Genomic DNA, 25,211 nt, shown 5'->3' on the forward strand with positions numbered 1-25,211 from the left:
TTGTTCATAGTCAGTGCAGGGGTAAAGGGTAGGGAACTATCCTCTTCAGAACGGACCCAAAGGAGCCCATTAAATTTTTTTCTCTTGGGAATTTTGGGCTGAGAGACAGAGCCTGGCAGTCTCTGGAACTGCACACAGCGGCACTCCAGAAACTATCCAAACCCTTGTTGATACTCCTGAAACTGCTCTGCTTTCTACCCTTCCAACTACTCGGAGATGCCCTCATATCCTTCTAAAAAGTTCTTTTGCTTAAACCAGCTAGAAGTGGTTTCTTTTCTTTTCTGTTAGCAAAACCTGATGTAACAGCAGAATAAGGTGGCACATTGACAACATCACACAGATGATACTCCCCAAATAAAGGAAAATCATTACTTGTGTTATCCAAGTATCCCACTTCACTCAAATAAATTCAATTATTTTCTTTCCTTGAAGAAAAGTGTGGCTTCTAGCTCTCTGAGGAAGAAAGGGTAAGTTTGAGACCCAGATAGTATTAACAACAAACAACAACTTCAAAAGTTATGGAGATAAAAATTATTTTCAAAACCATACATTTTACATGTCATTACACACCATCGTCATACCATCTACACAGAGGTAAACAAATAACTGTAAAATCTGAATAACATTTGCTGTACTTAAATACAAAGATGTTCTTATTAACTCTTCAAAGGGCAGGTGAGAATTTGCATTGATCCAATTCTTACAGTCTTGTCCAGTCCCCCTTGAAGTCAACAGCTGGGCAGTTTGTAAATAAGATTTAGTTAAGCCTGCTGTCCCCATCCATCCATCCATCCATCCATCCATCCATCCATCCATCCATCCATCCTTCCAACATTCTTCTGTGCATCGTGCTGTGTGAGACACTGTGCTGGATAATGGAGAAATCAGGTAAGTAAAAAATGATTCCCACCCATGAAGAAGCTCACAGAACAGTAGGAGAAACAGTCAAATAACTACAGTGCAATGTGATACCATATAATACAGGCATGAGCAAAGTATTATGATAGCCTCTAACTGCCTAGAGGAATGAAAACAAGGATTCTGAAAGAAGATGATGCTTGAGCTGAATCTTGAAGCAAAGTAGGAAACACTCCCAGGGAAATGCACCTTCAGCTCCTAATCCAAAGGACAGAAAATTTTGCTCCTAGTTTAGTGAGAAGAAAATTAAAACAGAATAATGTCTACCAGGGCCTCCTATTGATAAGGCAAAACCACAGTACAACTCAGAAATCTGGACTGCTTATCGCCAGACTTATAGCACCTAAGGACACAGTCCTCATGAGTTTTTAATACTCAAAAAAAATACAACTTTAAACACCTGCCTTATTCTATGCAATGATCTTACCAGAAGGTCCTCTAAGAAAGTCCGTAGGCTTACGATTTTGTGAAAGGAGTTTAAAAGGCCAAACACGTTTCACAAGTGGAATAAAGTCCCTGATTTTATATAACTGAATCTCACATTTACTAATTTTGAAACCAGTTAATACCAAACAGTTCTTAAAAGGCAAAGGAAAAGAGTTGATTTCTCTGTGGAAGGTTTGGGCCTAAGGGACAAGGATGATTCTGTGTCATCGGACTATATGGGTTTTTTTGTTTGTTTCTTTTTGTTTTATAAATTTATTTTATTGATTTTTTTTGGCTGCATTGGGTCTTCATTGCTGCGCACGGGCTTCCTCTATTGTGGCGAGCGGGGGCTACTCTTCATTGCGGTGCGCAGGCTTCTCATTGTGGTGGCTTCTCTTGTTGCGGAGCACAGGCTCTAGGTGCGTGGGCTTCAGTAGCTGTGGCACACGGGCTCTAGAGCGTGGGCTCAGCAGTTGTGGCACACGGGCTTAGTTACTCCGCAGCATGTGGGATCTTCCTGGACCAGGGCTTGAACCCGTGTCCCCTGCATTGGCAGGCGGATTCTTTTTTTAATTTAATTTTATTTATTTATTTATTTTATTTATGGCTGTGTTGGGTCTTCGTTTCTGTGCGAGGGCTTTCTCTAGTTGTGGCAAGCGGGGGCCACTCTTCATCGTGGTGCGTGGGCCTCTCACTATCGTGGCCCTCTCACTATCGTGGCCTCTCACTATCGTGGCCTCTCTTGTTGCGGAGCACAGGCTCCAAACGCGCAGGCTCAGTAATTGTGGCTCACGGGCCCAGCTGCTCCGCGGCATGTGGGATCTTCCCAGACCAGGGCTCGAACCCGTGTACCCCGCATTAGCAGGCAGATTCTTAATCACTGTGCCACCAGGGAAGCCCCAGCAGGCGGCTTCTTAACCACTGTGCCACCAGGGATGGACTATATGGGTTTTAATCTAAAATTTTTTATTCATTTTCAACTATGTTAGGGAGAACAGCCTGAGAGATTAAACTACTATCCAAGTGTCTTTTTCAAAAAGGGAAAAGGAAGCACTCCAACATGGATGTGCACTATAACAAACATCTCCTATATAAGTAAGTGCTAAAGTTGAATGCTCTAAACTCCCAACTTAACACCATTTCACACATGAAGACTCCTTGAGATCCCTGCAAGCATGGACTACTGCCAACTCAAGGAGGAAAAACATTAAGGGCGTGTGAAGAATGAGGAAGAGATGCTGGTTTATGCACAATTCCTCTAAAAAGTAAGGACCATTTCCTAAATTTATTAAGAGGTTTTTATCTCTTTTTTTTGAAAGAGAGCATAAAGAAGGGTGTGAAGGTACAAAAAGGGAACTTGAAATCCAATTGCAAAAATTGCTCATGCAATTGGCCCCCTTCTACGTGGCTTTTTAGAAATCTCCTGAGTACCAAAGAGTTTAGGCTTTTACAAAAGAGAGCTCCTACATCGTGGCATGGCACACTACTGCTTCCTTAGACCTTGTAGGAAATAATCCCCAAGGATTTTTCACAAACCCTAAAGGGCTTTCCACATTAAAACATAGCGACAGAAATCAAGTGTAGAATAACTGCAGAGCTGTGGTGATGGGTTGTACTAGGTCCAAATGATTGACTTTCTACTCCAAACTATGAGACAAAGGGCACCACCCCGTGGGCACAGTCGGTTCCAAAGTGAGGGACATACCCATGTGGATGATCTGAGGCACAAGCTGTGATTGGTCCTAAGAAAATGAAAGGCGGAATCGGGTTCAAAACCCACATCTCATGATTTCTGGTCCTTATTCAGCCAAAGCGTTGAGCTGCTTCACATCTATATTAAACACATTTTGGATCTTTCTCGAAAGTTGCTCTTGGTGCAGCATGATAAGGAAAACCAGATATTTGGCTTGGTAATAGTATCCAAGGTATAGGTGTCACACTCACAGTGAGCTTCTCACCACAGGATGTCTGAGATCTGCTGCCATAGAGAGGACTATGGCTCGATGATGACTACTAGAGTTCAGTTTTCAAAATTTTGGGAATAATCTGATCATAGCCTTTCCTTCTTGTTACATTATAGGACAGGAATTTAGAGTATTCAGTCAACAGGTTCTCCCAGTAACAGGTGATGTCATCCATCTGCAAGTGGTTCAGAATAAACTGGCTTCCCCTAGAGACAAGATTAACAAGAATATTTAAAGCACACCATTGAATAATACTAGTAGCTTACATTTGAGTGTTTACCTGTGCCAAGCACTGTTCAGAGTGCTTTATATAAATTAACTCTGATCTTCAGAACCAACTCTATAGCCATCATATCCACACACACGCATTTGGAATTAGACATGATTTTTTTTTTTCTTAAAAACAAATATGTAAACAGCCAATCCTCAGAAACAGTACTTGAATGACTTCAAAGATTTCAGTCTAACTCTACAAAGGATGGGCTTGGAACATATGTGAATGTGTGTTTTCCCCCAAGACAGCTTTGATTCTGATCATCTCTGTATAATGAGGTTGAAATTCAGGTATCACCATGGTAACAGCATTCTTATGACATTAGCTCAGGCAAAATGGGGATGATAAAGTAAAGTGGAAAAAGAAAAATGAACAGAACTTACCTTTCAGCAATTTCTTGAGCTACATCATCATTTGCTTTTACAAACTGCAACAGCTCCCTAAAATGGAAAGAATTATTAGGCTCTGAAATACAGACCAAGCTCATTAGTACTAAGTCAGAGAGATCATAGATTGAGGTCTATAGTTAATCTCTAGATATGTGGATGGTGAATTATGTCTTTTTTAAAGCAAAGATATCAGGTTCTCACAGGAACAAAATAATAACAACAACAACAGCAGCAACAAATATCTCACACATAGGCGAAAGACAATCTGTTGTAGTTCCGGAACATATTTGGAAAAATAGAGAAATGTTCAATGATACACATCAAAAATCAATAGTAAAGAAAAAAATTCCCCTCCTGTTTCTTGCTCTGGCCCCCAGAAGAGGGCACTGAGCTTACATTTCTGGCCCTTCTCCATTCCTCATCCTAGCCCCTCCCATCATGAGAGGAAATTTGCCTCAGTTTCCCTGAGGTCAATTTTCATGCTGTATCTGAAAGTCCTTTTGACAATATAACACAACTGAATACCCATATCTCTAGTCTTTGAGAGATTAGAGCTTTTTTACTGCATACTGTCTGAATGTTACATTTTGAATCAGCATTAGAGAACTTTAAAAAATTAAATCCCACTCAGCCTAGTTGGATAATAATGCAATACTATCTTTGAGAACCAAATAAGAAAAAAAAAAAGCTTTCAATGGAAAAAGTCATCAGGAGTAAATGTCTTAAATGGCTGGGGACTTGGAGGCAGATTGCAGGAGTCATCGGAAACTCTGCTTGGGGGAGAGCTGCTTACTGAACGTCGGAGAGATCTGTTTTGACTGGGATATAGTGAACCCACGGCTTCAGCTGTGGATAGAAGAATTCCAGCCACTCGTCACCGACATGGAAAACAAGTGAACCACACAGAAAGAGGTGTTTTAACCGGAAACTTGCAGCTACACCCCGAAAATTAAACAGATACCTGGAAAAGAAAGAGCAAAATATACTTGAAACTATATGCCTACTTCCACAAATATGACCTTTTTTTCTTACTCCTTCTTCCCCTTCTTTCCTTTTATTACCCCCTCTCCTTTCTTTTTCCATTTTCAGTCTTCAAGGACACATCAGCATGTCCCTGTGAAGTTTCTATAAACTCCTTGTTGTTCCAGGGGTTAGAGGTCGTTCCTGGGAATATCAGGGTGAGGGGGAAAAGAGGGATACTTTCTCCAGGGAGAGACAGATAGGGCCAGCAGCTGGGTGCTGGGTACAGCGGATACAAGGCTCAGATGGAAACAGTACCTCACCCGTTGCTACAAGTTTTTCTAGGCCTAAAGTCTCGAACTCATCATGGCCTCCCAAAGCCTTGTTTTTCCCATAGGGTACCCTACCTGGTCAAAGGCGTGCCCTGTTCCCTATTCCCTCTTATGAAATCTGGAGAAGACACCAGGCATACCTAATCAGTCTTCAAAGAAATGCCCCCTGGAAAGAAGCTAACTTAGAAAAGAACACTTTCTTTTCAGCATTTCTCATGCATGTACCTCTGTCTCCGACCAGAAGTGCTTCTACCCTACAGTTCCCACTGTGCAGTATAATCAGCATTCATCTCTCTGAATCCCCCCACTGCCCTCCTCCTGACCTGGTTTTACCGGTGCATATAATCCTTAGTCCTGGCATTTAAATGTAATACATTAGTTACATATGCTTTATTCACATTGGACCGTAAATTGTTTTTAATAACCTAATAAATACTTGATCTAACTTCAGCTCTTGGCTGGGTGGGGTGTGGAGAGAAGGAATCCCATCCCTTTGATTACAAGCACACAAGCTCTTTGGAAGCAGGGACCACATTTCATGTCTCCACAGTTCCCACAGAACCTAGTTCAGAGCCTTGTGCACAGCAGACTCTGAGAAAATAATAGCTAAGTGAATTAATGTGACTTTCACAAACCCCGGCTGGACCCTAGTACTAAAACTCTCACCCAAAGTGAAGCTATTCCAAAAGCAATAGGGAAACTAGGAGAATCAGGAGTTCTGGAAGTCTTACTTGTATTTGCAGTGATCCACAAGATGGACATCCTTAGCAGCTGGCTTTCCCAAGGTATCCTTTCAGTGAAAAGGAAGTTATTAATACTAGGAGTAGGAGCATTTATTGAAGACCACTGTGCAGTAAGCATTGCTAAACATTTCATCAACATGACCTCATTTAAGTCTTATAATAAACAAACTCAGGAGGCATGATTATCCCACTTTATAGATGAAGCAGCCAAGGCTTTGAGAAGTTGGGAGGCTTGCTCAGGGTCGCATGGCCCTAAGTAGAAGAGCTCGGGTTTCAACCTGGTTCTGTCTGATTTTAGAGTTTAAGCTCCCGTGGAACCATGTGAATCCCCTGAACTCAGAGGTCATGGCCTGCAGTACATTTCACTCTGTGTAAATCATACTGCACAGGAGGTTACAAATGGTGGCTGATGGGCTTAGCGGTGTAGCCCACACACAAATTTTGTTGAGCTCACAAAGTACTTAAAAATAAATATTCTAACCACTGCCAACATTTATAGGTGGTAGGATATTTCTTAACAAAAACCCAGATTTCCAACTTTTCTTGGGGAAAAAAAAGGAAGATTTGGTAAAGCGAGCTCCTATTCCCCTGGGCAGCAATGACCGGACCTTCAGCACTCTCTTCTGCTCACTACTGCAGCCCCTGGGGGTATCGGAGTTTGAGACCCCCATCTGTATTCCAGCCACCTTAGCAGAGGGTAAACTTGATGAGGGGAACAAGTCTTGTTTGCTTTTGCAGCCTCCCATAGTAGATGCTGGGCTGAATGGCTACATTTTTCATATTTTTATTTTTTAACAAAGTTTCTTATACTGCATTTGCTCCTGTTTGAATTAAGCAGTCACATAATAAATACATGCAGCTTTACTTAGTATTTCTTAGTTTTTACTTAGTTTTTCTGACAAGAAGTTTAAACATTTTTCTCATATCATCCTCATATGGTATATGGAAATTTCAGATGAGGACATTTAGGGCTTAAAGTTCTTTGAATAAGGCAAGAAAGAGTTAAGAGGATAGAGATGGACTTCAAACCAAAGAAGCCAGTCATTGCTTTCACCTTAGAATCACTTGGGGAGTTTTAAACAAATGAAGATGCCTATATGCCATTTCCAGAGATTCTGATTCATTCTATTCATTTTTAAGTTCTCTGGTTGGATTGTATAGTCAGGGTTGAGAACCACTGGTTTAAACCAGGGGTTGGCAAACATACAGCCCACAGGCCAGATCCAGCCCACTGCTTATTTTTGTACACAACCCATAAACTAAGATTATTTTTACCTTGCAAATGGTTAGAAAAAAATCCGAAAGAGAATATTTTATGACACAGGAAAATTACATGAAATTCAAATTTCAGTGCCATAAATAAAGTTTTGTTGGAACACAGTCATGCTCATTCATTTACATATTGTCTACGGCTGTTTTCACACTGCAATGGCAGAGCTGAGTAACTACAACCCAGACTCTAGAATCTGCAAAGCCTAAAACATTTACCATCTGGTCCTTTACATAAAAAGTTTGTGACCTCTGTTTAAACCTTCAAAACTGTATAAAATACAAGTCATAATATGGGCCAGAAAAGCAATGTGAGTTTGAAAAAGAATAATTTCCATATATGCTAATTTTAGTCCATGGAACTTTCTCTATATTCATCCCACCACTGAGAGGAAACCTAATCTGAAATTCTACTCAGGTGACAATGTTCTTTGAGTGAGAATGTTCACTGCTGTAGTTCTAGTCAGATGATTGGTGATTACTTTCATAGATTTCCAGGCCTGGTTTTTGGTGTATTCTGCATCAACAAGTTTTGGACTTTTCCGAGATAGAAGAATGAGAGGATCTCGTTCTGGACTTGTCCTATAAAAGAAACACATGACATAAAACTATGTGTCCTACACCATAATACTGTTCCCAATCTCTGAAAGGTAAGCAGTAATCGGACCCAATGAAAACACTATACACACAGATGGACAATTCATTGGTTACTTTAATAGAAGAGGAGGGGGATACTAGATCCTACAGCAACTAGGAGGTCCTGGGCTGTTCTCCACTTTACCCTTCAGGGAAGGGGAGTATTTGGCCCTTCTTTGCTTGCATTCTAGTCTTTAGGATTATGTTGTTCTGGGCACTATAGCCACATCCCAGGGAATTATTTCCCCTTTAGAAGATTCATGTAACCTCTAATCACTGGTACTCATAGCTGTGTGACTAGGTAATCACCACTCACCAAAATAGCTACGTGACCTTTGTGGGGTGTGCTCTGTAAAATCCAGTATAATATTTAAATTAAAAAGAAAACTGAAGGGCTCAAACACCTGAAAACTGCATGTAGAAAAAGTCCTAGTTATGGTCCTAGTAGCAGATGGTCTTGACATTTGAGGGGTCATGGACCCCCTGAGAATCTGATGAGAACTGTGGACCCCCTCTCTAGAAAAATGCACATATCCCCATATAATTTCAAGGAATCCCTAAAACCCCTGAAGTCCACACATAGGTCCCAAGTTAAGAATCTGTGATCTGAAGATCTGAGAACCAGAGAGGTTGATAAGGAAGCGTAAGCAGTTGTTGTTGGGCCGAAGTCCACTGCGAGTGAAGAGAGGCTGTGACCTCGGACAAGGATGCTCTGAGAAAACTGCAAAACTCTCTCCCTTCACATTCTCTTTTGTATTCATCTGTCCAACAGATACTCATTCTGCATCTATGTGGTGGGTACTGTTCTTAGCACCGGGGATATGGAGCTGAACAACATGGACAGGGTCCTTCCCCAACCTTTTCTCTTTCCCTCTTCCTCCCTTCCTTCCCTGCTTCCCTCTCCATTTTCACCAGTCTCAGTCTGCGCTTCCACCACTATTTGGCAACCACATGGTCTGATGAAAAAGGCAGTCAGAAGAGCTGGTGATGGTTCCCGCTCTGCCATTAAGTGGCAGAGTGACTGTGGGCACGATCATAAGCTATTCCTAGGAAACTGTAATCTCTCAGGCAAGAGGACAACTCACTGTTCTGTTCAGCATTATATATAGTCAAAGCCCATCACACTCGTGGCACTTTGTAAATGTCTGTTGAATGACTGGACAGATGAACTTTACTTGTTTGGATTTCAGTTCAACTTAGAGTGATTTGGGCAAATAATTTGAGTTCTTCTCTAGTCTAAAATTCTGTGATTCTATGTTTATTTCTTAGTTAGCTTTCTCTTTAAACTAGGGTTCCTCACACCCTCAAAATTACTTCTATTTTGCACATTAACTGGAAGGATATTTTTGTAAAATGTCAGAAAGTATAATCACCTTGATCCTCGGAAATATGCTGTGGAATTTTTCTTTTTCCATGGCCACTGTGCTGCTGACCTAAAAATAGATTTCATTAGTTTCTATGTTTCTTCCTTAACTATATAAGGATGTCTTTGAACCACTTCTGAAGATTAGTTGAGATCTTTACATTTTTAAATCAGTCTGATCCAGGCTACTCAAAAGGAAAAGCTCGAAATAACATTATGTTCCCTTTTGTTATTACTTCATTCCTATGGAGATGCTAGCAAGCAATATCTGCAAATCTACGGTTTGGTAAATAAGTTAACAACATTGAAAGAAAAGTTCCCCAAACTAAGTGACATGTTTAGGGCTATTTAATTCAGTACAATGAGGATTTCTTCCCCACTTCAATTAGAGTCTATTGATAAAATTAACAGGCAAAGACAACTGCAGAAAATATCAGAAATTGAATTAAGGGCAAGGAAACAAATCACTTCCTGACTTCATGTTTTAGATGCATAGGAGTTATCATCAGATTTAGTCTGATTTTGCAAAGCACCTGGTATCCCCAAAACTGTACTTAGTGCTCCATAAAGACAAAGTCCCTGAAACTCAGGTCTCAGTGCCCATTACCACAGCCAGCCTTCCTTGCGGAAACTGCTAATCCACAGATGCGTCATTCTTAACTTACTTTGTAGGAACCCTTCACAGAAGTCTGTGTAGCGGCTTCCTCTGAAAAAGGAGGGGCTTGGACTGAACTGGAGTTAATGAGGGATTGGTGAGCTACTTGCTGTAATGGGGAGACTTAGGACATAAACTTTTCAGGTAGAGATACTTTTCAGATTCAAATAGTGTCCCGTTACCCATTTTCTCTCAGGTGAGATGACGGCTCCCTATTTTCCTGGCTTATCTTCTAGTCCTTTCTTGCTGGATCATCTTTACTTGATTCTCCAGTCCAACTATTTCTCTGTCTCATATTCCCTCCCACCAAAATATAAACACTATAGCAATGGGGTTTTTTGTTTTACGATTTTTTCTGTTTTTTTTATTTTTAATGAAAAAAATAGTATATACTCATTATATAAAATTCTAATAGTAAAAAAAATTCATCTGGAATCTCCCCACCCACAGATAGCTACTTTTAACAATTTAACGTTTCAGTGAAGAACTTCCTTCCAATCATCTCTCCACATCAGTGGTTCTCAGCTGGGGGTGATTTTGCCCCTCTACCCAAGGGGACATTTGGCCATGTATAAAGATATTTTTGATTGTCACTACTAGGGGATTGCTACTGACGTTAGTGAGCAAAGGCCAGGGATACTGCTAAACAACCTACAATGCACAGGACAGCCCCCTACAACAAAGAATGATCTAGCCCCAAACATCAAGAGTACCAAGACTGAAAAACCTTGCTCTGTATAACAGAGATCATACCATGCATGCTGCTAGCTAACATTCTTATTAGGACATATTATAGATAATAATAAGAGCCAACACCTATATAGCACTTACCATGTTCCAGGCAGTGTTCTAAGTGCTATATAAATATATAAACTCATTCTCATGAGCTTACAAGGTGGGTTTCATTAACCTACTTTATAGTTGAGGCCTTTGAGAGGTTAAGCAATTTGTCCAGAGTCACACAGCTAATAAGAGCCAGGGTTTGAACCCAGAGTCCCTGTTTTTAAGTCCTATGCTACCTTTACTTTCCATTCATACACAGTATTCCGTTTTATAACCATGTCATAATTCACTTCATTCCTTATTGGTGGGCTTTCAGGTAGTTTTAAACTTTTTTCTTTAAGAAACAACACTGAAGTGAATATCCTTGTACACACATCTTTGCATGCTTGTCTAATTATCTCCTTAGGATAAATTCTTGAAGTAAAATTGCTGGGTCAAAGGATATACACATTTTACATTTTCATATATACTGCCAAACTACCCAACAAAAAATATATCAATTTATACTGAAATTTTGAGTATAAATTTCCTTGGTCCCTGGGGAAAGCCGCATACACAGACTTGAACCGAGTATCATCTCTGTTTTTTCTCTCCCTCATTCTTCCTACCCACCTACCCACCCCTCAAATGACCCATGTTAGGACCTTTGTCTCCCGGCAGGCACTAACAGTGGCCACCACAGCTTGGTGCTGCCCCAGCCCTCTTTTATAACCCCACCCCTCCGCTGACCATAGAGTGAATTCTTTAAATCCACAGGGACACTGAATTCTTCCACAGAGTGAAAAGTAAGTCAATGGGGATAAACTCCCAAAAGTTTATAAAAATAGGAAAATGCCAGGCAGACATCAGTGCAGATAAGCAAGCAGATTACTAAAGTTTCAAGGTGAGAAATGAAATCATGGGGCTAGAGATTCTGAATGGAGGGCTCTAAAAAATAAAATTGCAATTCTATAATCATGAATAGATTCAATTGAAGAATAAAAGGGGAAGGTATCAAAAGGAAAACAAATTCACTTAAGATTAGATTTTAAAACATATGCTATCTCCCTAAAAATTCCTTATTAGTTTACAAGGGTGGTAACTACACAGTAGAGGAACCTGATAGAACACCTTGACCAGGTGATCAAAATTAACATCTCTAATGAGAGGTGGATGCACACAAAATCACTTACGTAAGTATCTGAGCCAGCAATGCATAAACTGAATCTAATCAGGAGGAAATACACAAAACCAACCTGAAGAACATTCTATTAAAAATGTTCAGGGTCACTGTATCAAAAATGTTCAGTGGCCTGTATTCTTCAAAATGTCAGAATCACGAAAGACAAAGACAGACTGAAGAGCTACTGCAGATTAAGGATTAAAGAGACGTGAGGACTAAATACAACACATGATGCTGGATTGGTTCCTGTACTGGAGGGGGAATGTGCCTTATGGGACATTATTGGGACAACTAAGTATTAAATTAATATTGTTTTCTGTAATTGACAATTGCAATGTGGTTATAAAAGAGAACACTCTTGCTCTTAGGAAATATGCACAAAAGTATTAAGGGGTACAGGGTCATAAGGTATGCAGCATATTCTCAAATAGTCCAGAAAACAAGAAATTATGCATATATTACACATGCAGCCTACATATCCATCAAAGGACACAATAAATTAAATTACTATCCGATGGAATACCATGCAACTGTTTAAAATAATGAGGTCATTTTATATGTACTGACATGGAAAGATTTCTAAGACACCAATAAGCGGGGAAAAAGTTGCCTAGGTTGGACACATTTATAAATTTTTATGAGCGTGTAAAGGTTTCATATTCAGAAAAAAATTGTTTTTACAATGATTTTAAAAACAAAGTAGATGTACAGCAGGTGGGAAAAGAGCTACAAAAAGACAGAAGAGTGTGAAAAGGGTATTTGCAAGAACCTGAAAAAACAAAAAAAGGATTAGAAAACTAAAGTCAGGAATAACTTGGAGAAAAAAATGTTAAAGACATTTTTACTTTTCCCTCTCTCAAAATTATGTTCAAAATGAAATGCTAAGTAAGAAATGATGGTCTCAATGTCTGGAGAACATAGGAAATATTAACTAGTCAAGTGGAGAGAATAACGCACTTGGAAACCTAGACTTCAGGCCTAAATTGGTTCCCTGACCAAGTCACTTAACCTCTCTGAGCCTGAATTCCCTCCTCCCTGAAATAAGGAGTTGGACAAGAACAATTTCCAGGTCCCGTTCTATGAAGTATGAGACCAAGTTATCTTAAAAAATAACTTCCTAATTATACCTACTGAATAATAAACTTGTTTCTTTACCCAGTGGCTCTAGCTGCCACTGAGGACTGTGGCCTTATATGCTTCTCCAGAGAAGGAACTTTCTCTTCATCTCATTTAAATCTCCAGCCACACTTAGTATAGGTGATAGATATTTGTGAAAATGAAGTTGAATTAAACTATTGCTTTCCCTACATCTGAGAGAATACCTAGAAAGGCTGTGTTTCTAGAATTTTGCTCATTAGGTACCAATGTTGTTAGAATCATTCATGTAAAATGTAGCTAGGTAAGAAATACCTACAGCTTGATGACCTGGACAATCTAAATTCTGAAATAATGGCAGGATACAGTCAACAGGCCAAGGCAGGTTTCAATTGTGAATCAGAGAGTATTTGGAATAAGCTTGTACTTGAGATACCTATGGGACATTTATGCCCACACCATCCCTGCCTGAAGGACTTAGCTCTTAATTATAAAGTACATTTATGTGTTTCCAAGTAATTTTCTATCCTTCCCCACAGTATGGTCATTCATTTTTTCCTACTTATCAAAGTAACTCACTCTTATTTAGAGAACCTTAACAGTACAGAAAACTTTAAAGAAGAAGAGGCTTCTAGAATCCCTCCCACAGAAGCATTGCTGACACTTTAGGGTAGGTTCTTTTGCTCTTTTTCTATGGATACGTAAATATTTTTATACTCATACAAAATTGCTTATGCTATAGTTTTTTGTCTTTCATTTTTAGCTTAAAAGTTAGTCCTTTTAAACAAAATTAATTTTTTATACTTTACTGTTTACTTCAAGACGACCCACAAAGAGGGATAAATAAAACCTCTCTAAAGGACCTACTTTACCAGGTCTTCTCTGAAGAGGTCCCACCGTCCAAGACCGGTAGGATATATTGGCCAAACAGCGGGTCCTCCTTCCCAAAATGTCCAAGCAGGATACATGATATCATGGTACTCTGATGTCTTCAACAGAAACAGAGAGGTTATTCTAAGTCAGTCTCAGAGCAATAGAAGAAGCAGCAAACTGCATTCATGCCACGGGATCTGGAAAAGGCCTCGCCCCAGTGTTATACTGTCAAAGATATATTTTCCCTAGCCTGCGAAGTCTAGACTCTAGATGCTAAAAGGCAAAAGTGACCATGGGTTAAAATTCATGGGCTGACTGAATCCCAGAATACGAAATCACACTAAAGTTCAACTTTTCCAGTTCCCCAAAGTTCTGTTTTTCTAGAGGACATACACTGTTGGAGTTTTTAGTTTAAGGAAATAATATACCCAATTCTGAATGATCACATAGCTGTCTCATCTTTTAACTGATACTACACTTGGAGTGTATACTGTCTTACCAGTTCTTAGTTATTTCCTAGATAGGTCTTTTAGGAGCAAGAATTAGGAAATATAGTGCAATGGTTGAGAGGGTGGGCTCTTGAGAAAGATCATCTGACTCCACCTCTTTCCAACTCTAGGCAAGTTACTTAATCTTTCTATGCTTCAGTTTCCTTACCTTTATAACTGGATAAATAATAATATCAATAATATTATCTATCTAATAGGCCTGTTTTGAATATTAAATGAGTTAGTACATGTAAAAAACTTAGAACAGTGTCTGACACAAAGTGAATACTCAATAAGTGTTAGTATTACCTATTACTGTGGCACTGCTGAGCTCACATTGGTTGGTCAATAAATTCTGAGTTATTTTTTGGTTATTTTTCTTTTTTGATCAGGGTCAAAAGTAGTGATGGGCAGAATGGGGGGGAGGGGTGTTATCCCACATCTTTTGAAAAAAGTTTGAAACCATTTGTTCCCTTTACATGGTTACTTCTCTTAAAATTCTGGTCACTGATAAGCCTCTAATTCTACTGTTTCTTCCATTGGAACTACATATGCAATATGCTGTTTGCCTTCTTTCAAATATTTAAAAAATGGTATGTGATTTATCAAGCACCTCAGGCATAACAGCTGCTCAAAAGAAACTGCACATTTATTATAAAGCTGACAGACTAAAGTCCCTCCCTTGCAAACTAAGAGTCACTGGTTCAAAAAAAAAAAGGGAGGGAATTAAAGATGAAAGGAAAGTTAGTATACTGATGGTCATACTTATTATCCACAGAAAAAACAGATAAGTAATAAACACAAAGTCCTTACTGACTTACATGGGAGCCTCTATCTGTTCTTCTGAGAGGGCTTCATGAGAAATAACGGGACCAAGCACTTTTGAGAAATGAGGCTAAACCATGGGAAATGCAACACAAATGTGGCCTCAGCCCACTTGCAACACAGGAAATAAACAAGTCTAGAGAGAAAGTAAACTGTGATAAAGAAAAAGTGGGGATAAAAAGTTCCTCTGCTTTGGACACCAAATCAGAAATGGAGTTATTTTCTCAAAGTTCAGAGGGTTTTCCTAAACCCACTCTTCTCCCATAGAATCTCCCATCCACTCTCTTCTAGCCTGCCCCCATCCCTGCCCCCAAATGCTTTCATATTTAGTCTCTAGGGAATGAAGGCCCATTCCTGCTAATACATCATTTACAAGAACCTGAGCACTAAGATATTCACTGTCCCAAGTTCTCCAAGCCCACAAGTGTGTCCTAGTACTCCTATCTCTCCATAACTAGACCCAAAGATCACCCCCTCACATATCCCTCTTGGGTATTGCAGGCATACCCCCTCACTGCATTGCTTGGGTGCAGACTGTGTGAAGTTATCTAGCACCTTCAGTCTCACTGTTAGCCAGGCTGGGACCCTGGGATACAGTGGCCAGACAGACGATACCTAATACTATGGTTGATACATAAATTGTAGAAGCTCAACAAATATTTTTTTTGAATGCAGGTTTTCCCTAACTCCAAGCCCATGAGTTTTCTTGGGCCACTCTCTCCCACGCTCTGTAGGATCTCTGAATCCCACCTCCAATGTCCTAGAGGTTCCTCAGGTCTCTCTCATTCCCTACCCTCCATCCCTAGCCCTATAGACACAAGCAACCTTACTCACATCACTTGTGAGTCCTCAACCCTATCTGCTCAGTCTTATCGTTCAATGACTGTGAAGCTAACAGGGACACAGACCCACTTTTGGACCTCAGGCCTCATCCTCACCATCACCCATCAGACTCTGCCACAGACAGCCATCTCCTGCTTATATGCTAGAGGACCACCCTCCATCCCCTCATATGGCTCTTCCTATACTTACCTTACTGAAGGAGAAGACTGGAATGGCAGGCTCCATCCATTTAGGAACCTGAGGATAATCTCGTACATTGATCACCATCTCCATGTCAGGGAGGCGCCCAATAACTTCCAAAATAAAGTGTTCAACACCACTACACCTGTCAACCAGAAATACCACAACTTCACCAGAGCAGTGCCTGCTCTCGGACAAGGCAGGGTCCCGCTTACACTTTCAAAGCAAGACAAGCCAGTGCTCAGATCATCAGCCTCCTGCAAAGTGTCCTGAGAGCAATGCTCCTGAAGGGACTACTCCACTCTTCCATATGGTGCCAGTTACCTTTTCCAGCTAAGCTGCTCCAGCTTACAATACTTAATAAAATTTTCCAACTAGATCATCCTAAGTTTCAAGGGAGTGTTATTGCTACTCCTACCATTTCCTCTCCTCTTTTCATTCCCAGCATTTCTTTATTTCTCCTACACGGAATAGTTTAATTAGTAAGCAAGATACAAATTTTGATAGGAACTGGAAAAGCTGATTTTCTAATTGTGTCCCTTGGGCTTTGCATCTCACAAAGACATTATTTTTATTTCCACCGTAACTGAGTCTCATAGTTTATGAGGAAGGATAGGAAACCTTTCACTACCTTCAACCTGAATACAGAACACTATCAAAATCAGTTTTGCAAGCCAGAAAGAGTGCCATGTATATAATCACAAAGACTGTAATATTGCTTTCAGAATAGACTTCCTGGGAATTCTCAGAGGATTTCTGGAAAAAAAGTGAGTATACACTGACAGCTGACTTTTCTGCCCCATCCTTTGAGGTCCTGACCAGCACTATACTGGGGGGCAACATTCCAAGGCCTGACCAAAATTTTATGGCAGCATGAAAATGAGTGATTTAAAATATTGATTTATACACAGGGTGATAACTACAAAAAATATCAATAGTTCATAAACATAAGAAAAGATGGTCAACTGTACTACTATAAGGAAATGCCCCCAAAGCCAAACTTATAAAAACAGAGAAAGTGCTTAACAGAGGCTGAGGAATGGGGGGAAAGGACAGATGTTGTTTAAGGGTACAAACTTACAATGAGCAGTAAATAAGCCCTAGAGATCTAACACACAGTGTACTGACTATAGACAACAAAATGGTATTATAATGACCAAACTTGCTAAGAGACTAGAACTTAATCATTCCCACTACTATAAAAGAGAATAATTATGTAACATGATAGAGGTGCTAATTATCACTACAATAGCAATCATATGAAAATAAATGTATCAGATTAACATGTTATACATCTTAAATTTATACAATGTTATATGTCAAGTATATTTCAATAAAAAAATTAAGTATCACCATGACAAAAGAAAAAATCTAGTGAAGCTAGATGCCAGTTTTCATCAATCAGATTGTCAAAGATCAAAGAGTCTGATAATACATAGTGAGAGTGTGAGGTCTATTCTGAGCACATGATACAAGGCTGGTGAAAGTGTAAACAGGCACAACCTCTTTGGAGGACAATTTGCTTCTATTTATCAAGATTTTAAAAACACATTAATTGGCCAATTAATTTTACTTTTAGGAGTTTAGCCTGAAGATATATTCACATGAGTGTTCAAAGGTCTAAGTTCAAGGATGTTTACAGCATCATTGTTTACATTAGTCAAAAATTAAAGGGGAGGACCTCCCTGGTGGCGCAGTAGTTAAGAATCCACCTGCCAATGCACGGGACACTGGTTCGAGCCCTGGTCCGGGAAGATCCCACATGCCGTGGAGTAACTAAGCCCGTGCACCATGACTACTGAGCCTGAGCTCTAGAGCCTGCGAGCCACAACTACTGAGCCTGCGCACCCCAACTACTGAGGCCAAGCACCACAACTACTGAAGCCCACGTGCTCTAGGGCCCGCGAGTCGCAACCACTGAGCCTGTGTGCTGCAACTACTGAAGCCCGCACACCTAGAGCCTGTGCTCCGCAACAAGAGAAGCCACCGCAGTGAGAAGCCCACGCACCGCAATGACGAGTAGCCCCCGCTCACTGCAACTCGTGAAAGCCCGTGCACAGCAACGAAGAAGACCCAACACAGTCAAAAGAAAAAAAAAAATTAAAGGGGAGTGGTGGGGATAAATTTAAGTGTCCATTGACAGACGACTCAATAAAGAAATCCATACAATGGGTTTTTATGCAGCTAAGAAGAGTTCTCCATGTACTCCTATGGAACAATTTCAAAATCTACTGTTACAAGGAAAGGAAAAGAAAGTTGCAGAACAGAAGATATAGCATGTTCTAGTTTGTTGATGAATCTAGATAACTGTATATGCAGAGATTATTTCTGGCAGGATGTAAAAGAAACTGGTAATTGTAGTTGTCTCTTGAGAGGAGGACTCAGGGACTAGTGGTCTGGTGGAGAGGGGTGTAAGGTGGTAGAGAAACTTCCTTTTCATTGTACATACTTTTGAGTTATCCAAATATTTTACCATGTGCATGTAACACTCCTTTTTTTTCTTTTCTTTTGAACACTTTACTGGAAATATGAGCAAATGCAATAAAGCAAGAATATTAAAGATATATAATGGGAAGAGAAAATTTTAAACTGACTTTATTTGTAGATCCATGATCATCTATGTAGAAAATTTTAAGTAATCTAGCCAAAACCTATTACAACTAGTAAATGAATTTAGAAATGTAGTGTATTTTATATACTAACAATGGTCACATAGAAAATGAAATTAATAAAGTACTATTTACAATAACATCAAAAATATGTAATACCCTGTGGTTATTTTGACAAGAGACATTCAAGACCTACATACTAAAATCTATGAAACAATGGAGAGAGTAATTAAAGATGTAAGTAAATGGAAAGATACACCCTATTCATATATCCAAAGACCCAATATTAATTTTTTTTACTGAAGTATAGTTGATTTACAATGCTGTGCCAATCTCTACTGTGCAGCAGCAAAGTGACTCAGTTACACACATATATAAACTGTTTTAATATTCTTTTCCATTATGGTTTATCACAGGATATTGAATATAGTTCCCTGTGCTATACAGTAGGACCTTGTTGTTTATCCATGTAACACTCCTTTGATACTGAAAAAAATTACTCGTTAAAAAGTTTTTAAAAAAATGTATTACTGCAGTACATTTACATGTAACAGCTGAAACATTTATTTTCTTTCCCATTCAGCTTTTAAAATAGCATTCTCTCACATACTGTACAATTCTATTTATATAAAACTCTAGGAAATAATCTATAATGAGAGAAAGCAGATCAGTGGATGCTTGAGGATGGGGGTGGGAGGAAGGCATGGCGGGGAAAGGGGGAGAGAGGGCTTGCAAAGAGGCACAAGGCAACTTTTGGTAGTGAGAGATATGTTATTTTGGTTATATATATATACTCATCAAATTGTACACTTTAAATATGTGCAGTTTATGTCAACCATACTTCACTAAAGTTATTATTTAAATAATACCATTGTTCTCTACCTTTGAAATGATGTGACTCCAGTGGTTTTTTGTTTGTTTATTTCCGGTTTTTTTTTTTTTTGCCACGCCACATGGCTTGAGGGATCTCAGTTCCCCGACCAGGAATTGAACCCAGGCCTTGGCAGTGAAAGCCCAGAATCCTAACCACTAGGCCACCAGGGAACTCCCTCCAGTGTTAATTAGATGGTGCTCCAGTTCCTCAGCAAAATCTCTCAGCTCATCCTTGAAATGCTGAGTTTACATTTTCTTTTGTTCAGAACTGAATACTTTAACTGTCATAGATATTTCTCAAACTGGGTGAAGTAAAAGTATCTAGACCTAGAAAGATACTACTTTTGGCCAGATGAGAGTCTGAGATATTACACAACTGTGTCCATTTCATTAAGGACACTGGTTCTGAATATTTCATTTTATTTCTCTTTTGTTTAACTCTATTTTCCTTAGTTGTATATGTATTAATAGTTGGAATAGGGAACTTTCAACACATTAGGACCTTTCATTGTCAGTGAAAGGTCCTGTGCTCTCTTAATATTTCTAAGAGCTCATGATTCTGACCGAAAAGCTCTGGGGTCTGGAATAAGAGCCATGTGCCTTTCAGAAACTTTGAGAGTACTACTTAATTTGATCTGGAGATTGTTCAGCTAACTATTAAACATTGGAAAAGCTTTCCAAGCCCAACAATGTCTATATTCATATTTTCTTTCTCATTTGTAGAAATTACAAATTCCTCTATGCTCATAATTTGTAAAGTCTCTATTATTGTTCCAAGTAATGAAACAAATCTCTATTTAAAATACCTCAGTGATTTTCCCCACTACCACCTTATTTGCCCCTGACACTTAATAACCAAAATTGTGATTACCTCAGACTGTGGGATATTAAATGATCTTAATTTTTTTGTTGTTGTTATTGTTTTTACATATTTTACATTACAGTGAAAATATACTAATTTATAATAAAGTTGTTATTACGAACAAATAATATAAATCCTTATGACCAAATGGATGCATGTTTTTTACAATACTGCTCACTTATTTTACTTGTAATGACATAACGTCATTTAGAAAAAAGATCTTAGTAAGGGAATATCCTGCCTTCTGGGTTTTGTACTTTGTAATTTTATAAAGAGTAGAGGTTTTGTGTGGTTTTTTTTTAAAAAGACTCCTGGGAATTCCCTGGTGGACCAGTGGTTAGGACTCTGTGCTCTCACTGCCGAGGCCCCGGGTTTGATCCCTGGTCAGCCGAGCGGCATGGCCGGGAAAAAAAAAAGACTCCTAAGAGGAAGGTTTATCACTTGTTGTACATAATGCTGCCTAAAGCCAACTTGCAGGCTTAGTCTGTGACCCTCCCTCCTCCCCGCCAGCCCTCAGCCCACTGATACGTAACTTCAGCTCTCACACCTAAAGTCCTGGCCAGTGGAGCCTGCGTAATCTGCAGCACCAGTTATTTCTCTTGCTTTTCCACCACCTTCCTTTGAATACTTGGTATCTAGAATAGTAGTTGGCCCCTGACAGACAATCAGTCAACGCTTCTCCTCCTCCTTCAGCCCAGCTCACTCATGCTGGGTCTCATCAGCCTGTGTCCTGAAGCTACTATAACTGGGGAAGGAGAAAGGGCAGAGTCACAGCCAGCACAATCAGTGGTGTGCCCCAGCCTTACAAAGAGAGAGGAGACAGGCTTTGATGTAGGAGATAGGAGAAGAGAGGTTGGCAAGAAAAATTCCCAGGCAAGCAGAAGAGTTTGTCACTATTTTGTAGTCCTTCTGAAATGTGAGGAAGGGTTTACCTGTAAGTCCCTTTCATTGGACTCTCTATAAGAGTAGTATCAAGTAAGCCCTTATGCAATAAGATCAGAAGATATATGTACCTCACAGCTCTTACCTTGAGGGGAACATGCAGTCATTTTCTCGGTATAATCTGTTGTTAATGACCTGATAGTGGGTCCCTAGCTTCCGTCTGACTACCTCCGCCATCATCTTCCTGGAGATACCTCCTCGGAAAGGGGTCAGATCCTCTTCTATGACACTGGGAAAGAATGGGAATCATCAAGGAAGGCAGAACAAGAGAATCATACCATTCCACCTACTTCCTATCTGTGGGTCTAGGCTTAGTATTAGAGAACACAGTAAGCTATGGGAAAGAATAGAGGGCAGGAATGAGCAACCTCTTTCCTGGAAGCACCTTAGGTGATCTAAAATATCAACAACGACAAAGCCACAAAAAGGAAAAAGCAAGTCAATATCTCTTCTACCTCCCTCCATCTGGATTGCCCCTCCTTGGCCTGATGCATATTCCTCCTTCACTACTCATGCCACACCCACGTCCTCCCAGTCACCGCAGTCCCACTGACCTCCCCTTCTCTGAATCCCACAGAAGATATGGTTTACGCCTTACAGCCTGACACTGTTTGAGTCCCATGTCCTAGTCTGTTTGGCCCCTACCACCCTGCATACTCTAGCAGTATGTATGACTGACAGAAGTAACCAGAAATTACACTATTTTGAATCCCCTTTCAAGTTCAGTACATAGCAAGTTTTCAGTTAAGTATCACACACATCAGGTGAATTTTTTGAGGAATCACAGCATAACATAATGAGGAGTTAAAGGACCCTGTTATTTAGCTGATGAGGAATCTGAAACCTAGAGAAGTGAAGTGTCTTGGATCTGGGACTAGAACCCAAGGCTGATTTCAAAGTAATCTTTCTACCATAACACACTCCAGCCCTAATTTGCATACATTAAAGATAACCAACAAGAAACTTATGATTCATTTAAATGTATGTTCATTCCTTCAACAGTATTTATTGAGTACTTACTGAGAGCCAGCACCAGGAATATGACAGTGAATATAAGACATAGGTCTTGACCTCAAGAAGCTTTCAGTCCAGGGGAGAAAGCAGACAAGTACATGTACTAATTCCCACAAGGAGCTAACAGGCACCTGGGCCTCTCCTCTCCCAGGGTATTTTTATCCCCCAGAAATAAGAAAACCACCTCAAGGACCCTGTCTGCTCTCAAAACATGCTTGGCTCTCTGACCACTGCAACCAAGGTCTCTTGGGGATTTTAGGGAATTTCCTCCTGACAAGATCTAAATTCTTAAAGACACGTCAAAGAAAATAACTCACCCATGGTAGCAGCTGCAGTTTTGACTTGAACATGGTTCATAAATCTCCAAAGCCCTGTTAATTTGGTCAATAAATACTTTCCATTTTGAACCTTCAAAAAGTGAAGTAAATGAAGGTTAACAAAATATCCCTGAGCACTCTTATTCACTAGCAGCAGGCAGGCAGAACCAACAGAAGGTCAAAACTTTTAGACACCCTCTTCTCCTCCCACTGGTGGAAATGAACCTCCAGGAAGGATTCATTCTACAGTTCTCCTGCATTCAGATCAAGTCTGCCCCTTTACTCGGGCTGCCAGGTATCCAAGAAATGGGAAAAATTCCACGCTTAATGCCTGACACTCAGAAGGTTATGGATAAACTGGTGACACGGATTCCCAACTTTTACTAATCAAACTGAGCCCCACAAAGAGGATCGATTAAAAGCCCCAGGCATTATTAACCTTCCCTTCATCTCTTCTGGCAATGGACTAAGAACACTACACACACACACACACACACACACACACACACACACACACACGAATTATCCCCCAGTGTGTTAGGGAGGCGCAGGGTAGCCGAGCGTGGGCCATACCCTCTGTGGGTAAACAGGGGCATGGCCCTCCCCTCCCCTCTATCACTCAATTCCGGAGGATGGGTTACTCTCCAGGGTCCTGGGCAGGAGAAGCACCGCCAGACACCTAAACGCACTCTCCGCTCCGAGATGCCCCCGTGCCCCCTGCCCAGCTCTGCCCCGCAGCGACCACAGCACAAGCGTGGCGCCGGCCGCAACGGGGAGCGAGGGGCGCGGGAGAGCGCCTCGGGACCGGGCCAGACCCGAGCCCCAGCGGTGGGCTCGGCCCTGTCCGGAGCCCACCTGACTCCTTCTGGCGGCCCGGCACCGGGGGCAGGAGTAGCAACAGCAGCCACAACCGAAGCTGGGAGCGCAACCACCGCTCCATCGCCAGCCCACCCACTGCCGAGTCCCGGCTGCAGCGCGAGCGGGCGGAAGCGCAGCCCCGCACAAAGATGGCCGTGGAGCCGCACCACGTGGGCGGAGGGCCGCCCCGCGCTGAGACTGCCCCGCGCAGCTCTGCCTCCGGATCCTGGTCCCGAGCCCGGCCAGCAGCACAGTGTCCCTGGGAAGACGGCGCGGGGAAGCTGGGCACCCACCGCGCAGCTAACCACAATGCGGTGCGGGCAGGCTGCAGCTGATCTGCTCGTTTGTTTAGAGCCGAGCTATCCACATATCCACACATATAGCCACCTCTCTCCCTCTGTCTCGCGCGCGCTCAGGTGAAATCGGATCCCAGGAGAGAATGAATAAATGGCGTCCCCAGGGAAAAATATGTGTAATATTTGTCTCTTACATTCTATAACATCTTGAAAACATCTTATTCTCTGCAGCCAGAAAACTGAAGGCCAGAGAGGGTATGTTTTTCGCCCACAGATTGATAGTTACTGGCACAACCTAGGCTAGTAGTTCTTGGCACAACCTCGAACTGCTTCTTACTAAATAGCATAGATTTGTTGAGCACCTGAATGTGTACAGTACTCTTAGACCCTAAAGGGTTGCATATAGTATATAGCACACATCTCTTTGTAATAGCAGTTTATAACAGTTGGGGTGACTCAGGAAAATAAACAGTGGGCAACACTTTGCTGTTCAGTATAGGTATGCAGCTATATATGTTATATAAAGGGAAGTGTAAATGAAACGGCTTATTCGTTCTTGCAGTCTTGTCTTTAAACCCCAAGCTCTCTGTGAAGATTTTCTTGGGATTGACACCACCACCCACGGAGCTTAGTACCGTGTCTTGCATGCTGTCTCTGGACTTTGGGCATACTTTTTTTTTTTTTTAATAAATTTATTTATTTATTTTTGGCTGCGTTGCGTCTTCGTTGCTGCGCGCGGACTTCCTCTAGTTGCCACGAGCTGGGGCTACTCTTCTTGGGGTGCGCAGGCTTCTCACTGGGGTGGCTTCTCTTGTTTCAGAGCATGGGCTCTAGGTGCACAGACTTCATTAGTTGTGGCACACGGGCTCAGTAGTTGTGGCACACAGGCTTAGCTGCTCCGCGGCATGTGGGATCTTCCCGGACCAGAGATCAAACCCTTGTCTCGTGCATTGGCAGGTGGATTCTTAACCACTGTGCCACCAGGGAAGTCCCCTTGGGCATACTTTTAGTGTTATATTTATTGTAATAAATTGTAATTACTGTGTTTTCCTGGTGTCTTGTTTCTTCTACTAGACTGTGAGCTCTTTGGGGTATTCACTTTTGTAACTCCACCATCTACCTAGTCCTTTTCTTAACATAAAATAAGCGCAACATTTGTTGCTAAAGCACGACTTGGCGGCTCGGTCTCCTTTACCTAGCAGTGACTTGAGCCCAGGTGATGTCTCCCAACCTCCCCCATCTGTAAAAAGGGGGTTGATAAC

General features: G+C 40.9%; 1 protein-coding gene across 2 annotated transcripts; it reads right to left on the minus strand.

Annotated features, from left to right (window-relative positions):
* Nucleotides 1-516: 516 nt before the first annotated feature.
* POGLUT1 (protein O-glucosyltransferase 1) lies at nt 517-23,967 on the minus strand. Of its 2 annotated transcripts, XM_007181888.3 has the most exons (11): nt 23,651-23,948; nt 22,796-22,886; nt 21,550-21,693; nt 16,188-16,323; nt 13,837-13,958; nt 9,285-9,344; nt 7,758-7,857; nt 5,995-6,053; nt 4,765-4,932; nt 3,966-4,022; nt 517-3,514 (listed from the first exon to the last, which is right to left on the minus strand). In XM_007181888.3, the coding sequence occupies exons 1-11, from the start codon at nt 23,733-23,735 to the stop codon at nt 3,358-3,360; spliced, it is 1,179 nt and encodes a 392-aa protein (XP_007181950.2). In that variant the 5' UTR covers nt 23,736-23,948; the 3' UTR covers nt 517-3,357. The 2 variants fall into 2 exon arrangements, with proteins under 2 accessions (XP_007181950.2, XP_007181951.2); XM_007181889.2 differs by lacking the exon at nt 16,188-16,323 and having other exon boundaries at nt 13,842-13,958; nt 23,651-23,967.
* Between the last annotated feature and the right edge of the window lie 1,244 nt (nt 23,968-25,211).

The sequence above is a fragment of the Balaenoptera acutorostrata genome, chromosome 4 (genome assembly GCF_949987535.1).
Source record: "Balaenoptera acutorostrata chromosome 4, mBalAcu1.1, whole genome shotgun sequence".
NCBI lineage: Eukaryota > Metazoa > Chordata > Mammalia > Artiodactyla > Balaenopteridae > Balaenoptera > Balaenoptera acutorostrata.